Genomic DNA, 17,563 nt, shown 5'->3' with positions numbered 1-17,563 from the left:
CCTGGTCCAATCAATATTTAGGATTAGTATTAAGGAAAGCCCACTTTACATCATTAAGGAGCTGCAACAGAGATTAACTCTTTCGTGTTTAACCTTTATGTGCCAGTGACTCAATATAGACAATGTGCATTACTATGGGTTTTCTATGTGCCAATCTCAACTCAAATGAAAAAAGAGGGTAAGTTTGATGTACTTAGGGCCTCGACCAAGCTACCACCTATGTACAGTATATACAACATCCATGATTGCGATCGATAATCTTTTTTGCTAACTCACTGGATACATGCTTGAATGTGTTGTAAGTGGTAACAATGAGTTCAAACTCCATATACAGTCTAAAGGTAAATGGTGAAAAAACTGTGTCTTTATCAATAAACTCATAATAACTATTCCACTTTGAAAAAGAATAGAAGATTTGCCCGATAGCAGGTATAATTCAAGTACATTTTGATCGCAACGAAATATGAAATGAACCAAACAATCTCTTTTCCATATTCTGATACTTTCGTTATCACGTTTCCACGGTTTGGGTTGTTATTAACTGCACTTATTTTATTCATACAAACTGGTCACCTGGGTATAATTAGGAGATTCAGTGTTCCACTTGGAAGATTTGACAAGATCTGAAGTAAACTGAACAATATACATCAATATCATTACCAATATTACTCGTTGGTTTCAGTTCAGTTCAGTTCAGTTTTTATTTCTGCATTTCAAAATCAATAAAAATCAACAAAATACTTACATAGTCATTTACACAGCTAATATTCGTAACGTTTGGATCTTACATACATTTTCTTTTTTTTTCAAGAACGAATATCATATATGAAAGGAAGCAATAGGAAATGATAAAAATGAAATGCAGGGGACGATCATCATAAGCGTAGATTATAGAAGGCATTTTCATATTTGATTTGATTTGGGATAATGAGTTAGAGAGTGTTCCACTAGGAACATTTGACTTAATCTAAAGTAAAATGAACTAGAATATTCGTTACGTCTATATCATTTTCAGTTACAGCCTGTACATCTAGATTTTGTAGATTATAGAAGGCATTATCTTATTCATACAAAAACCTGGCCACTTGTGTATGATTCAGAGATTCAGTGTTATGCTGAGAAGATTTGACTTGATTTGAAGTAAAAGGATCTACAATATTTATCACGTCAATATCATCATCAATTACTTCTTGATTTTGCAGGTTATAGAAGGCGTTATCGTTGCCATCATATCTGTTACCATGGTCGTCTTATTGACGCTTTTGCTATTCCGTTTTTTGGGTTTTTGGTTTTCCTTTTTGTAGTGGTGTTTAGCGGCAAGCTCAATAGTAGTAGTGATGATTTCCAGCGAGGACATTTCTCTCAACAGTCGAAGGCGTGTGTGACGCTGAAGAGTAATACACTTCTGATCTCTTTCTGTTTCCAGCTTGGTGTCTCAGTGAAAAATTGGCGGAGTCTGCCCGCATGGTAGGATGGTCCCGTCGGTATTCTGGGAAGAAACAATTTGATATTCAGTAGCTATCCCGTGAAGCATATGAAAACGAAAGTAATAATAGAAAGCTTACCTTTGACCCCAGTTCCTTGCCAGTATTCAGACCATGCGAATGAAAGACACATTTAAGTTACACCCACGAAGAATAATTTACGTCAGTTACTTACGTTGTCCCCATGGGTTCGCATCTTTATGAAGTTGAGCCTCCCTCACCATAGTCCTGACAGAATTTCAAAAGAAAGACAACACACTCAATACTGTATTTTCGGAGTTAGGAATAGCCTTCACAATGGAAAAGGAAGTAACAACATGGTTATTAATTTTAAATAGGTATCATGTTAAGGGCAGGTACATTGGCCCTGTTGATGTTGGGCTCATGTCTCATGACGGAAATGAAAGCAAGCGATCACGATCACATGAGCAATGTTCAAAGTGAATCGATTATGTGATGAGAACAACACTGATGAAGTCGATAGTGAAAATGATGGTTTGTCAGTGACAAGTGCTGTTATTATATATGATAGGTATACTGTCAACATTGCCTCTTCGCTAATGGGAGGCAAAGTTTGATATTGAAATTAGGAGACGTACGCGCGGCCTTAAAGGTAGGGATACCTTTTACAGACCTCCCAAAATGCAGCAAAACATTCAATATGAACCTCAGGGTACTTTTTTAGGGGAAGTCAACAGTTATCTACAATTTGAATAATGCACAAAACTCAACTACTCAGTAGTTCTGTGTGTCAGCCACACTTAAGCCTTTTTGTTGCAGTCTTCTGTATTTTTTTATCTATAAACACAAATCTAAAAGTATAAGAGCTGAAGTAATAACATATAGAGTGTGTGGCAAGAATGTGTATAGAAATGTTTGTAAATTTTGATGAACTTTCTTCACAAAATATACATGATGGACACACATGTAGTGCATGGGTCTGCAAAGCTAGCCTAGTAATGTACTGGAATTTACGGTGAGCCCCGAAAAAAATTCAATTCAAAATCTAACGGTAAATAAAAATGTACTAAATGTTACCTTCCACTTTCAATACTTTATGGGAGTTTCTAAAATGATACTCTCTTCAACATACCAGTGTATTTATACAACTCTTCATTTAAGGCATGCAAACGGGATTCCCTACCTTTAAAGGTATTCAGCCGAATATTATGTATCATTATGTTTTCGTTGGTCATTACTCAGTAAACGGAATATAATATCCAATTTCAGAAATCTACTACGTACTACCACATCCTTGTTACATCTGCCTTAGTCGTTATTCTTTACTCGCTCTGCCTGCTTTTCTTGTCTTGATGAAATTATCAAATTGACTGTGTATCGATTAAACCTTTGTTTTCAGAGGTTGACAGACTTATTCCAAATCTGAGCTTGTTTATCATCTCTTTTTTGTTTTGTTTTGCTGGCAGAATTTGCATAAAGCATTACACAACACACGTGAGTTTGAAATCATGTGCAATGTTCGTTGATGTGTGAAAAACCTATTCATACATCATACAATTATGTACCTGTCATAAGCAATATTTCGTCACACTCACATGCGCATGCTAAGCAAACAAAGCGACAGGAAGATCACAACGAATAATACCGCCACCACTGCGATGATGGCAATGAGGTATGTGGGAAACTCCGTGTCGGGCGTCGGTGGGGTGGTTGTTGGTTCAACACCGTCGACAGTAGGTAGGCTGATGTCAGCGATCGAGACATTGAGGGCGTCTTCTATGGTCTTCATATTCTCCTGAATTGACTGGTGGAGAAGGTCCTGTGGGATGTACGTTTGGTCTAAAACACACACACACACACAAAATGTATATGGTTTTTCGAACGTTTGACTTTGGTAAAATTGTCCTGAATTCAGTGAAAAAGGTTGTGAATTGTTTAGCATGCTATCCTTAAAGGCATAATTTACCATTTGCAGATGAAGTAGAAACCCAGCTTAAGCACTTCAAAATAGTTCCAAAATGTGAGTTACGAATAGAAACAACCAATTTAAAAAATTGAACCAGTATAGTCAATGTCAAGTACGATTAAATATACAAAATGTGAACAATAGTTATGACTAAAATGTTTCTAGGTTAAAAAAGTCTATAGTTATGTTATTGAGGGAAAAAAGTGATATCCCCTAATATTTTAGTATTCATTGCGAATTTTTTGTATGTTATATGATGTTTGTGATATAACTGATCTGCACATACGCATCAAAAGTAACATCTCGAACATTTTTTATATTACTGCACCAAAAGGTAAACAATACCTTTACGTAGCTATGCTTCAAAACGATACAGGGATAACCGTTACATTTAAAACGTTTAAAGTTTTAGAACGTTGTTATAACTTTCATGTTGGGGGACAAACGTATACTAGAGTATAGCATAATGATTGCTGTCTCACTAACCTGTTTGGCGTTTAATCCGGTGGTAGACATCTCGCCGACGTCGTCCACCAGATGATTCTCCATTTGCACAGAGATCGGGGTTTTCCGGGGGAAGAGCGACGATCGTGACGTAACAACCGATTTGCAGCCTCGATTCCACTGGAAAGCCGTCCGCTATCAGAACGTGAGCCGACGTCACAAAAATCAGATCTTCGGTGCTTGAAAACAAACAAAATTTTTTATTGCGAACTCTTATATAGTTGAAGCAAATCATTGATGCAATGTACAGTACATAACGGGAAGCGAAGAACACACACACACATACATAATTATGTATAATATGTACATCGATTCAATCTTACTGTACTTGCCAACAAAAACAGATTTGCAACTGATTGACAAATTGCCCTACATCGACGTAAATAAGCACTGAATTGATCAGTGTTTTAGTAGTAGCCATGATAAAAAATCATGGGCGTACATACTCGAGCAGGATTCGAACCCAAGACCTCCTGATCACCGGACAGGCGTCATCTCCACTAGACCACCGAGCTTTCGCCCGACAGCAAGTGTTGGTTCTAATCCTTATAGCATGCAGCGGGTACTGCTTTTGTTATTCAAATTTATGAAGTTCTTCCGTCGTGATGTTTTCATTGCAACTGATTGACAAATTGCCCTACATCGACGTAAATAAGCACTGAATTGATCAGTGTTTTAGTAGTAGCCATGATAAAAAATCATGGGCGTACATACTCGAGCAGGATTCGAACCCACGACCTCCTGATCACCGGACAGGCGTCATCTCCACTAGACCACCGAGCTTTCGCCCGACAGCAAGTGTTGGTTCTAATCCTTATAGCATGCAGCGGGTACTGCTTTTGTTATTCAAATTTATGAAGTTCTTCCGTCGTGATGTTTTCATTGCAACTGATTGACAAATTGCCCTACATCGACGTAAATAAGCACTGAATTGATCAGTGTTTTAGTAGTAGCCATGATAAAAAATCATGGGCGTACATACTCGAGCAGGATTCGAACCCACGACCTCCTGATCACCGGACAGGCGTCATCTCCATTAGACCACCGAGCTTTCGCCCGACAGCAAGTGTTGGTTCTAATCCTTATAGCATGCAGCGGGTACTGCTTTTGTTATTCAAATTTATTTACGTCGATGTAGGGCAATTTGTCAATCAGTTGCAATGAAAACATCACGACGGAAGAACTTCATAAATTTGAATAAAAACAGATTTATCAAAGATTTGTTTGCAAGTCCAGTAAGGTGTTGACGTTATTGACATCATTACATACTTTATTGTGAACGATATGAACAATGATTTGTGTAGTCATGGAAACCGTCTACTCCCCTATACCGCTTAAACTTCAACTTCAACTTCAGCAAGATGTTGCACGTACTTGAGTCGTGGTCCTTGATTTGGACAGCACACTGAAAATTCGTCGTTGCAGTAGTTATTGATGGCAACGGCAACAATCTCGCGAAGAGGTGACAGCAGATTTATGGACTGTGAGACACGAAGGAGAAGACAGTTGAAATAACAAATGACATGCTAAGACAGCCGAGAAATTGCATGAAAAGGTATGATCTGTAACTATATAATGTTTTATAATATGAAGAAGTAATGCAATTTAAAGGACAAGTTCACCTTCATAGACATGTGGGTTGAGTGAATGCAGCAATATTAGTAGAACACATCAGTGAGAGTTTGAGCAAAATCGGACAATCCGTCAAAAAGTTATGAATTTTTGAAGTTTCTGCCCAGTCACGGCTGGATGAAAAGACTACTATAGCTTGTGATGTCACATGAGTACAACGATATAAAGAAAGAATAAAGAAAATTCAACATATTTCCATTTTTCTCGCATAACAAAAGAACACTCGACGTCTCTCTTTCAGAAGGCAGGGGGAATAATATTACCCTTAATATACGTCAGCAGCAAGTTGAAGAAATGTGCACTTTATTCAAAAAGTAAAGTTTTGTGAAATTCTCTTTTTATTTTCCTTATATATTAAAGCACTTAAGAGCAGTCTCTTCAGTGTAAGAAAAGAAATGATTCCAGCATTCTCATTGTGCTATCATCATCGTCGTAATTAAAACATCGACGGTTACATATTGATTTCATTACTCAGCTAACGAGGTATAAACAAGTACAGCATCTTTGTCTACAGGGGAATTTCGATTCGATCTCGGGACCTCAAGTTTAAGAGTGTCGAGTTCCGGGCACACCTCCCAAAACGAGAACGCAATATCATGATTAAAATTCCTTTGGGAGTTTTTTTTTAAAGCTTCGGATGAATAAAATTACTGAATCCTGAATTTTTCATTTTAGCCCTCGATTTTTCAATCATGTTTGTATGGAATTTTACGATACGAAGATCATGTACAATTGATGAAGGACTCGTGGATACACATCCTTGGTCTATTAGAAATAGGATATCCTAATTCGCGTAACTTACCACTCCAAGCGTGATGCCAAAGAACAGCTGTACTCCACTCGAAAGCTGTTGCTTGTCAACTGCAGATTTTAACAGGATAGTGAAAATGAATGTTTTAAGTTAGGTACCCATGTTTTGACACAAAGACACCGCAGCTTACAGAAGAACGAATACACACATACACACATACTTCTTTACATGTTGAAATTTTGCGATAAAGTACAATAAGAGTATGCGTACTTGTTAATTCATATAACATTTACAATACCATAATACGATTTTAAGGCTCTATAGGCCATATGCTCTATATGCTATAATCACAACTAGTGTTAACGATGAACTTGTATACAACGGATTGATAGAAGGGCAGAAGGAGAGGATATTGTACAAAAGGAGAAGACAATTAATTACATGCCATATGAGTCTGATTAATAGAAATGTGACCACGTGGAAATACACGAATGCAACAGCCTATAGTTCTTATTTCTGCACGAAAATCTGTCGTTGATTGATGAACATTGTAGAACGCTAGGCTAAACCGAAAGAGTTTTAAATAATGTTCGAAATCTTTCCTGTAGATAGATATGTTTACAATTATTTGGATTTTATTTTACTGACTGCTTTGAATTCAAATATTCCAGAGTTCAAGAATGTTAACATCGTTTGAGATGTTACAGTTCTCGTTCTAACCACAAGACCACGTCGAAGGGGTATTCCTTAAAAGCTGTTTTGGTCAAACATTTCAAAAGGAAGATAAAAGGTTTGTGTAACGCAACCAAAATTAAAGTCGTGACCAGCATAACATGGTTAGATATCCCGAGTCAAACCAATCATCATGTATACTATTACAGCAAAGTTCACACGGTCACTGACAGATATTCCAATGCCGAACACAACAGTAAAGCACACAAAAACAAATTCTACTCTAGGTATTATTTGTTTTAGAACTATTTTCAGAGTTACCAGTTTGCTGTTAAAATCTAAAACTCTTGGCGTCGGTGCTGATAGCAAATTTCACATGGAAGTGAAATTTACGCTATGCACAGTAGTCATCATGATCTGAATATTAGCTTTTAAAAATATGAATATAATCAAAATATTTCAGCACGGTTAAAAAACAATCTTTCAGTTGCTTTATTGTTTTAACACAACCCCTATAAGCAAGCATTTGTATGTTATATTTTATTTTTGTAAGTTTATTCTGTTGTCAAGTATTCTTCGAATTACAACTTACATTGACAATTTTCCCCTTGGAATCCGGTTGGACAGTTGCATGCGCATGTTTGCGGGTTGAAACTCCCGCCATTCTGACAGACTTTAGATGGACATATAGTCAGAGTTTTGACTGTTGTAGCGGCTAATGTCGGTTCTAATGTTGTTGGTTGTTGTGTAGTTGTTGGCTCTTGTGAAGTTGTTGGCTCTTGCGTTGTTGTTGGTTCTTGTGTAGTTGTTGGCTCTTGTGTTGTTGTCGGTTCTTGTGTAGTTGTTGGCTCTTGTGTTGTTGTTGGCTCTTGTGTAGTAGTTGGCTCTTGTGTAGTTGTTGGTTCTTCTGTTGTTGTTGGTTCTTGTGTAGTTGTTGGTTCTTGTGTAGTTGTTGGCTCTTGTGTAGTTGCTTGCTCCTGTGTAGACGTGGGCTCTTGTGTAGTTGTTGGCTCTTGTGTAGTCGTTGGATCTTGTGTAGTTGTTGGCTCTTCTGTTGTTGTTGGTTCTTGGGTGGTTGTTGGTTCTTGTGTAGTCGTTGGCTCTTGTGTAGTTGTTGGTTCTTCTGTTGTTGTTGGTTCTTGTGTAGTTGTTGGCTCTTGTGTAGTTGTTGGCTCCTGTGTAGACGTGGGCTCTTGTGTAGTTGTTGGCTCATGTGTTGTTGTCGGTTCTTGTGTTGTTGTTGGCTCTTGTGTAGTTGTTGGCTCCTGTGTAGTTGTTGGCTCTTGTGTTGTTGTCGGTTCTTTTGTTGTTGTTAGTTCTTGTGTTGTTGTTAGTTGTGTTGTTATTATTTCTTGCGTTGTTGTTGGCTCTTCTGTGGTTGTAGGATCTGGGACAGGGATAATACGCCTGAATGTTGCAACTGCGATGTTGGACACGTCGCCACTTTTGCCGCTGTCGTCAGAGGCGCGAATTGCGAACCAATAGGAGAAAGCAGCCACCTGCGTCACGTTCTCGACAGAGGCAACGAATTCTTCCGGCGACCCGAATGGTTGCGGGACCAGCAAATTTGAACCATTCACCCTGGCGGCACCCTCAAAGTCAGACATCAACATATCCATAGAGTCTGACACACGGATGTCATATGATGTCGCTGAAACATAATAATGAGAGCAGAATCCAATTTATCGAATTCTCGCTATCACAAACAACTATATATAAGAAATTTAATAAAGCGACGGCGTTATTAAATTTTCATATCAGACTGTCAAATCTTTCCTGAGGACTACTTCGTTTTACTTTGTTTTGGGATATCATTTCAAAGCTGATTTTCAACAAAATAATATACTTTACATTCCTCTGGAATTGTATGCTCTTTGATATTGCATATGTAAGTGGTTTCTAATCATCTCACAAAAAGTTAAAATCTGTATCCCCATCTCAATCGAACCTACACCATCTCTTTAAAGCCCTAATGCCTATTCTAACTGTTCCTTTTAATTCAGACAGATCTCCCCAGAGCAGGACTGCGATTCTCCTGCGATTCATTGTGAAGTCAACAATGGTAGAGTTGGTGGCAGTATACATGTAAGGTTTTCGGGCGTGTTCAAAACGTTGTAAGCAGATCGTAAAATGAGCACACCCTGATAGCATATCGAGCTGGATGGCACAGATGTGATTGCTGATGTGGTCTATGTACTACATAATGTAGTCAGGGTTAGCAAAACCTGACTAGAGAGATGGAAAGTTGGTTTCGGGGAATGTTAATGTTTAAAAGAAGAGTTACTTCATATAATATAATATAATATATATATTATATATTATATATATATATATATATATATATATATATTCTATTATATATTATATTTGTTGAAGGTACTACCTTATTGTGGTTTTATTTGTTTGATTTCATTACAAGACACTTGGTTAATATTTGTAGCACAGAAACAGTTGAAAATCATACAAAAGAATTGTGTTTCTACGATGCAGGACGGTTCCTGTTTAAACGTGCTCCAAGTGCATGTAAAGACATCAGAGAGGGGGGCATTTCATGAAGCGTTTTGTTACATATTTTGCCTGACATACTGTTACAAGCTGCTGAAATCCTTCCATTTGACTGACTGAGAGAAAATTTGTTCGACAAATTTGTCGAAAAAGAAAAAAAAAACACGCTTCATGAAATGTACCCAGCAGAAGTGTAAATATGCTAAAGTATATTGAAATAATCCTCTGTCAGTGTCAACGTCAATGAAAACCTTTACCCGTTCCTGAGTCGAGATCGTCCCCCGGTGCGGTCCATGTCAGCACGGCAGTGAGGTTCTCAACGGACGTCGAAGTCACCTGGAGGTCGAGAATTCTGCTCGGTGGAAACACGTCCATGTTCACGATATTGGGTGGCACATTATTGATGCTCGTGGATCCAGTAGATGAACCTCTGACAAAGGAAGGAGCATCTTCAACCTCCAATTCCTGCACCATGTCGCCTGCAAAACGTACCGGGTAACTACCTGTCGAATGAGAAAGGTATCGTGTTGCTGTTAAAGTCGTTTGAACTTTGTCAAGTTGCCTCTTCGTGCTTAGGAATTACGCCAACGAAGGAATTAAGATGTTTACACATCAATTCATTCCTGAAATATCACGAATCATTTCAGACAGGTAGAATAGAGACCATTACAGAAAATGTCCCTTATTTGGTATGCTTTCACATACGTCTATGTGTATATCTCACTATTAGCAAGTACTTTATGTAACTGCAATCATTCGTCACAGTTGTCACGAAATTTCCGGTGGTCATATACAGTAGTTTCTTCAAGTCACAATTGAATGCAATGTCATATATCTTCCACATAAACCGTACACATATTTTTCGTGGCATAACATTGAGAATGCCATTCGAAAGAATTAAACGCAGCATATCTATCTTAAAAGCGAAAAAAAATCTTCCATTCAAATGTGAGCGAGTAATATGCGGCCCCGACATCATACGGGAGACAAATGAAGCTCAAAAACGGGCTATTGATATTCCCTTTTCATTTTTGTACAACATACCAATCGATGGCCTGGAAGCTACCGTGCCATCATCATTAAAGCTGATGTATGCTTGAGCTCTGGAACCGCTGGGTTGGCTTAAGATCTTGGCGTTCCCATCATTCTCTGCGACGATCCTCAGGCCATAGAAACCACTTGATGTAAAGTCAAGGAAATTTCTGGAGTATATCCCGTCGTTTGCAGTTATGTCTGCCCCTATTAAAGATATTATTTACAATTTACAAATGAAACAAAAACCCAGCTGTAGTGCTTCGAGATACTTCTAACATGTCAGTAAGGGATAGAAACAAAAAAAAAAAATTGAATCAGTGTAAACAATGGTAAATATTGTTAGATATACAAAATGTTAACAATAATTATAATAAAAAAAATTCCGGACTAAACTGTCTGAAGTTATGGTTTATTGAGATAAATAGTGATATCTCCATATATTTTAGGTTTCGTTGCGATTTTTTTATAAGAATTATGTTAGGATGTTTTGTGATACAAGTGACCTACATTTATTGTGCATCAAATTTGATATCTCTTATATTTCTTTTTACATCACTGCTCCCAATGGTAAACAGTACCCTTGAATATACTTTTATATATTTTGCGTTCATATTTGCCACTGGAAAGCGTTGGAATGAGTTAAAATGATACCTGCTCCGTTGTCTAGCAGCGGTAATTCCAACGGTGTCCCGCCAGGTCGATCGACAAAAGCCTTGATGCTTGCAGCAATGACCGGTTGAAAACCCTTTTTGGCCTGTGCGTACAAAACCACCGGTTCGATGTCATTCGAGAAGTCCAAAACGGAGTTATTGATCTCCGATGTGATGGTGATTGGGTCCTCATCCTCGAAAACTGGATCTGACATGATGGATAGCGTGACAGACTGGGTGGAGCTAATTTGATTCTGGACGTTGTACGTCCACTGTCCGCTCTATAGTTGAGGGTGATGATAAAACAGAGTGGATGCTCAATCAACTGGATAAACATTGTATTGTAATAGATGCCATTTCATGTTAATGATACATAGAAAAGTGAAAATAAAATAAAATCATTATCACTTCATAAATTATCTACCTTATGCTCAATTGTGTAAAGCTATTTCAGAAGAAATACACGTTGTCACGCAACGGAAGTATATCATCAAAGAATGTGACTTGAGAGTACATCATGAAGGACCTGCTTTTTATACCAAAATAACATGGTGCTCCCATTTCTTTCTTTTTTCAACACAAGAAGAACATCTGGTATTCCAACGGCGTCAAAGAGGTTAGGCCTGCCTGCGTGATTTCTGATATACATCCAAACCTCTGTTTTGATCTCGTTGATCGTGCTCAGTTATGTTGTCCCACTTTTTGATAGAAATCTGGTATGGCGCACAGCGCTCTGTGCAAAGAGGTTAAATAATACACTATACTAATAAGTGGACATACTATGATGGATATACGCTCTGTTATGCTCTGTGAGCACTTGGAGAAAGGTCTACCATACTAAAGAAGGACTCGTCTCCCTGTGATCACTGAAATTTTACATATTCTGCATTCTAGCGATCCTCTATTCAAAATTTTAACAACATTCGTTGAGACACTTTATGGCTGGTGGAGCGCCCGTGTCGTATTTGATATAAATCCAAAACGTGGCCGGCACAATCGCGTACGTATTGCGAACACTGCCGAATGGAGTATTCTCAGGTACACATTGTTACCGAGGACACACTTACTGCATGGTCTATAATGAGAGGTTGTAGATCACAAACTTAAAAAAGTAAAATGCAGGGAACTTGTCTTGTCTAGGAATCTTGACACAAACTCGGCTGAGTGTGGAGTTGGGATTCTATTACGAATGTTCAGTTCTATACCTGCGCCACACCAAATATCGTTATTGTTATCGTTCTTCTCGATATATTTTCATCGTACTCGGGACTGGTTGATGATATCACGGTGTTGTCGGGGCGAGTGATGGAGACCGTTATTCCTGAAGTGGTAATACCTGGAAGAAATGATAACTCAGCCTATAAAGGATGTTGACGCTAATATACTACTTATATACAATAGCAGATTGGCAATTTTATATACAATCATTCAAGCATAAGTATTCAAAATTACACTTTATGAAAATTCTGCCTAATTTATGTGAATGTGTACGACATTACCCCCACCCCGGAAAAAAACACCTTTTTTCCCCGAATAAAGCATCAACGAGCTCACACTACGAAATACTCTTGTAAATACACTCACATGCAGACGAGCGTTAAAGATAAATGCTCTTGCTGAAAACAGCGCAGCAGGATTATAACTGGTTAACTTGACTCGTACGGTACACCCACCAATGCTAATGCAAACGCAACTAATCCATCTACCTTACAAGTTTACTTTTTGTCATCATTTAACTATTCTCGGCCCTCTCCTGACCTGTTATACTGGTCAGGAGCTGTGACTTGGTCTGTGCAGATCGAAACAGAAATTCTGCTTGTTTCAGGTCATTTATTACATTGTATATATTTTTTTTCTTGGTCGTCTCTATACATTCTCATTCCTTGTCTCTTGCAAGGAGTGGATAAGAAGATGTCACATAAATTTTTCGAATAGAATATGTTCATTTTCTCTTTTTTCTTCGAGGTAAATACCTACAATAATGTTAACACATATGTACAAGAACTGTAACACTTACTGTGCAGTGCCCTAAAAAAGGAAATCCATCCCACAAGTAAATAAACTCTAAAAGAAAGACAAAAATCTTCCCTACACAACAGAAGAAAAAGGGAAAGAGTCGAATAGATAAGAAACATGAAAGGTATCATATTTTGAAGTTTCATTTTTTTTTCGGAATACATTTCTTGATCAGGCTTGTGAACATTCTTATGAATGTGTTGATGATGTCATGCCCTTACAATATTTTATATATGTTGTATATGAAATTCGGAAAAAATTGTAATTTTTGGCTAATACAGGTAAAAGCATATTCCCATACCAAAATGTATCAGAGTTGACATCTATTCTTATTTATTTTGGGTGGTTTTATGGCACATTTTATATCTATACAGGTAAAATATGAGATTTTTGTCACTTCTGTATATGAAATGAATAAGAACTTTGCTGATTTGAATATTCATAACCACTGCATCAAGAAGCGTTCTCCGACAACTTCCTGATTTCTTATCCGGATTTCAATATTTTTGCACTGTTCAGCATGTTTGTTTTTTTTTTTTGTCTTTCTTGTGAAATTATCTCATGAAATTCTGGAGTGGTTTTCTTCCTTAACATATTTAATGGTCATAATACCTCCAGCATTTGTGTATGTCAGCAGAAAACGAGTGTTCCTTCCAATGAGGGCGTCGAACCAAACATTTCCAGTTTGATTAGCTCCAGAATTCAAAGTAAACGCTTCGCTTAGTAACTGGAAAACATCGAGACAAGAAAAAAATGATTGCATTTAAAACCGAGTTACATTATGTCATTGGAGGCGTTATAATACAGCCACGTACACTTATCGTTACCTTTTAACAATTTCATGCCCCATTTTGACGGAGGGTTAATTATTCTATCAGCCTGATTTTATTCTGTTCGTGAGACATAAAGTAAAAAACAAAAACAAAAACATGGAATTGCACTTTCAAATGCGAAAATGTATTTTGTCAACACCAGTCCTTAGTAAGTTTTTTTTCCCCATAATTTAGTATCTATTGGTCAAAAATAGATTGCATTTACAGCAAGCGAATTACAGAATCACATAATATAGGAAAAAAAGATGCAGCATAACGAAATGAATACATAGAACATTACATATCAAACAAATATGACAAAAATACCTTGCAGGTTAACTTCACTGTTTAATATTAAATTTCACACTCCCTTTTTGGAAATGTGTGGCAATTTTACCTTTCTTTTTTTTTTAAATTCTATATTCTATTCTGTGTTATTTTTTAAGTAAGCCTGAAAAGATTCCAAAATAGGGGTTTTATTCTAGAATTTACAGACCCAAAAAGAAATATAAGAATCTCCATGTTGCTCAGAAAGTTATTCTCACCTACTTCATTTATTGCTTCGAAGTGTACGCAGATTTCATTGGTCATAAAGCAGTCTAAGTTGCACTATAGGATATTCTTATTTCCAATACATTGAATGTTCATACATACAAGTTAACATATGCAGACCATCATTTCCTTAACTGGGGTTAGTTAAATGTAGCTGACATATTTACTGATATGCTGGTCGACACGTTAGTCAGTTCTCCACATTCACGCACCAACTCCTGCAGTGCGTCATTAATTGAATTGGACGCGGAATTCACGTCATACGATACCGCAGATCCACCTGTTTCATCCAAGAAAAAGAAAGTAAATACAATTTTTTTTTGAAATAAGCAGTCGAAGGTGACACTATAAAAAAGTGTCATATTTCACTTTATTTTCATTAAAAAGAGATGACTTTCGGAATGCATACTCTCTGGTGCCAGTTGACATCATTAAAAAAAAAAACAACTTTATCTCAAACAGAAATCACGATCCCAATAATTCCATCACAATTTGTCTCCGTTTCCTCTCACCATATATATTTGAACATGGCCACTTTACTTCTAAAAAAAAACTTTTAAGCCAATCACCCTCAACAATCAAAAATAAAATTATGATCTATCTTCTTTAATAAAATATCATAAGTTATATGAGTGATTAGGTAGACAAGGTAAAATACAACTGCAAGTAGTTCTTGAATACAACAGCGAACATAGATGAATACAAGCTGTTTCGTAGAAGCTGCCAGTAACTACCAGTAACTGCCCATCTTTGGATAAAGTGGACCCTTTAGCATACAAATCGACGAAAGGTTGAGTTGACCGCAGGCAGTTAGCATTAACGAGGGTAGATTCCCCACAAAAGGTCCGCCTTATCTTTGCTTGTGAGATGCTTTTAACATGTTTCTAAGTTGATCTTTCATACGTTGTTATTTCATGCTATTTCTTTTAAAGTTAGGTCACACATGACTTGTATCACTGAATGTCAAGTTAATCCACGTTTCGCCATCCCCTCAGTTTTCTCTATATATGTTATGATGTTAGATGTTAGAATCAACATTAGATAATACCAGTTTCCTCTGCTATAGGGTGGAGCTGATCTGATGTGGATTGCTCGATGGTGAGGATGTTGACCCGGACACCTGTGTCTGGATCCCGGAGTGTGTTTCTCACAGAATGACCGACTATGCCGCTATCAAGTCCATCACTCATGAGGAAGATGATACCTCCTTGGGTATCCCCAGAGGGATGTGATCTCAACACCTGGTTGATCGTATAACAAGAGAATTATACTCCAAAATTTGCAAATAATGATTATGGAACCTGTGAATCGCACAACTGCAGTCGACGATCATGACAATGGGATTACTCTAGTTCCATGCAACAACCACTACGCGATTAAACATTAACTCTAAAATACATGTTCGACTGTGTTTGCTGATGTTTCATATTTTTATTTTCCGTCTGAGAAGATGACTGGATATCTCATATTCAACTACACTATATTCCATAGGGTCCAGTAGGATGTCAGATGGGACCACTTCACCGGGTTAAACACCTCTTTGCGATGCATGAATGAAGCGGGATCTTAATGAACGTACATGAGTTGTGACTCTCTCATACACGGGACCTCCATTTTTTTTTTGTCTTATGTGAGGGACAGAGTGTTTTGCCTCTTGCTAGAGGGGACGGTATGCTTACACACAACATTGCTCAGTCAAGACTCGGGTATCGAACGAGGGTCGCTTGGGTCGGAGGCAGATGCGCTGCCGACTGAGCCACCTCATCTCCCTATGTTTCATGTTTTTCTGTTTCATTCGAGATGATGGTTAGATGTCTCATATTCAGCTGCACTAGCTGGTCATCCATGGTTTGAGGTCTAGTTAGATGCGACATGGTACCACTTCCGCGGGATATGCACCCTGCTCTTTGAGATGAATAAATAAAGCGAGATCTTTGAATACGCGCATGAGTTGAGACTCTCTCTCTCACATGCGGGACCTCTACATGTCCTATCCGAGGGATGTTTAGCGTGTGACCCGGTGTGACAACGGTGCTCAGTCATATTCTATAACCACATTCCACATAAAAACCTGTCAGTAACACGAACTATTTCCCCAAGGAAGTAATTTCACTCACAATAGACCATGAAAATGTTTTTTTTTTCAACAACCATACTTTAAATTTTCTCAGTGATTCTTGATTAAATATGAGGAAAAAATTATTTCGATAAAATTGTATCAATACTTTGTCTTTCAGAAGTCATTAATGCGAAGTATTTACAAGAGGATCTTTTGATGCAGATTGAAGAAAAGCTTCGCGAAAGATACATCTTTGAAGGTCAAAAGAAAAGTTGTAGGCTGACGTCATCATCTAATCTAATTCACATAGAGGGTTGTGACCGATATCATAGTTTCGTTGGCGATAGCACGCGAAACACACACACACACACACACACACACACACAAACAAACAAACAAACAAATAAAACAAATTGTCGGCTCTCACCCTTGTCATTTCTTTTAATAATTTCAGTCCCTGTTCTCTGTGGTTGACGTTATACCATGACACATAGGCTAGGTTGAACATTGAGATTTTGAGTATGTATGTTTTAGATTTAAAAGTCCGATGATATTCTCGTTTAAACGGATGTAGCTGATGTTGTTGTTGTAATTTGAATTTATCTGGAGTTTATCATTCCCCTAAGAATATTTACGGATTGTTGTTGTTGTTGTTGTCTTGGTTTTAATGGCGTGTATCACTCAAGATTGAATATTTACGCAAGTTTACGGAAGTTTAAAGGTCATTATTCTTACCTGAAGACCTCTCTCTAGACCACATCCAATACAAGTACCTCCACTAGCTCCAAGGGACAGGACATTGCTGAGGGATGCGCGTTCCGTCTCACTGGCGACTAGAGTCAGCCCGTGCCTGGTTACTGCTGAACTTGTGAAAGTGACTATGCCAACCCAGGACCCAAGGGGAATCAGGTCCACAAATGTCGTAGCGGCGCTGATAACGCGAGTTATTCTGTTGTTCTATTGA

The 17,563-nt window shown here is 37.8% G+C and overlaps 1 protein-coding gene across 1 annotated transcript in view; it reads right to left on the bottom strand.

The window, feature by feature from the left end:
* Window positions 1-5,249: 5,249 nt before the first annotated feature.
* Window positions 5,250-17,563, bottom strand: part of LOC139735237 (calcium-activated chloride channel regulator 1-like) — a 31,942-nt gene continuing 19,628 nt past the window's right edge. Inside the window, exons 7-18 of the mRNA XM_071645991.1 lie at window positions 17,335-17,556; window positions 15,589-15,781; window positions 14,708-14,820; window positions 13,789-13,903; window positions 12,366-12,496; window positions 11,162-11,441; window positions 10,520-10,714; window positions 9,733-9,978; window positions 8,327-8,621; window positions 7,942-8,162; window positions 6,350-6,408; window positions 5,250-5,396 (exon numbers count right to left, since the gene is read on the bottom strand). Coding sequence (XP_071502092.1) covers window positions 5,250-5,396; window positions 6,350-6,408; window positions 7,942-8,162; window positions 8,327-8,621; window positions 9,733-9,978; window positions 10,520-10,714; window positions 11,162-11,441; window positions 12,366-12,496; window positions 13,789-13,903; window positions 14,708-14,820; window positions 15,589-15,781; window positions 17,335-17,556 — 2,217 coding nt within the window. The remainder of the gene's footprint in view (window positions 5,397-6,349; window positions 6,409-7,941; window positions 8,163-8,326; window positions 8,622-9,732; window positions 9,979-10,519; window positions 10,715-11,161; window positions 11,442-12,365; window positions 12,497-13,788; window positions 13,904-14,707; window positions 14,821-15,588; window positions 15,782-17,334; window positions 17,557-17,563) is intronic.

This window comes from Diadema antillarum, unplaced genomic scaffold (genome assembly GCF_040938485.1).
Source record: "Diadema antillarum isolate AM-2024a unplaced genomic scaffold, OU_Dant_1.0 seq00000566_RagTag, whole genome shotgun sequence".
Lineage (NCBI taxonomy): Eukaryota > Metazoa > Echinodermata > Echinoidea > Diadematoida > Diadematidae > Diadema > Diadema antillarum.
The sequence above is the reverse complement of the archived record's forward strand: the minus strand, read 5'-3'. Positions and strand labels throughout refer to the sequence as shown.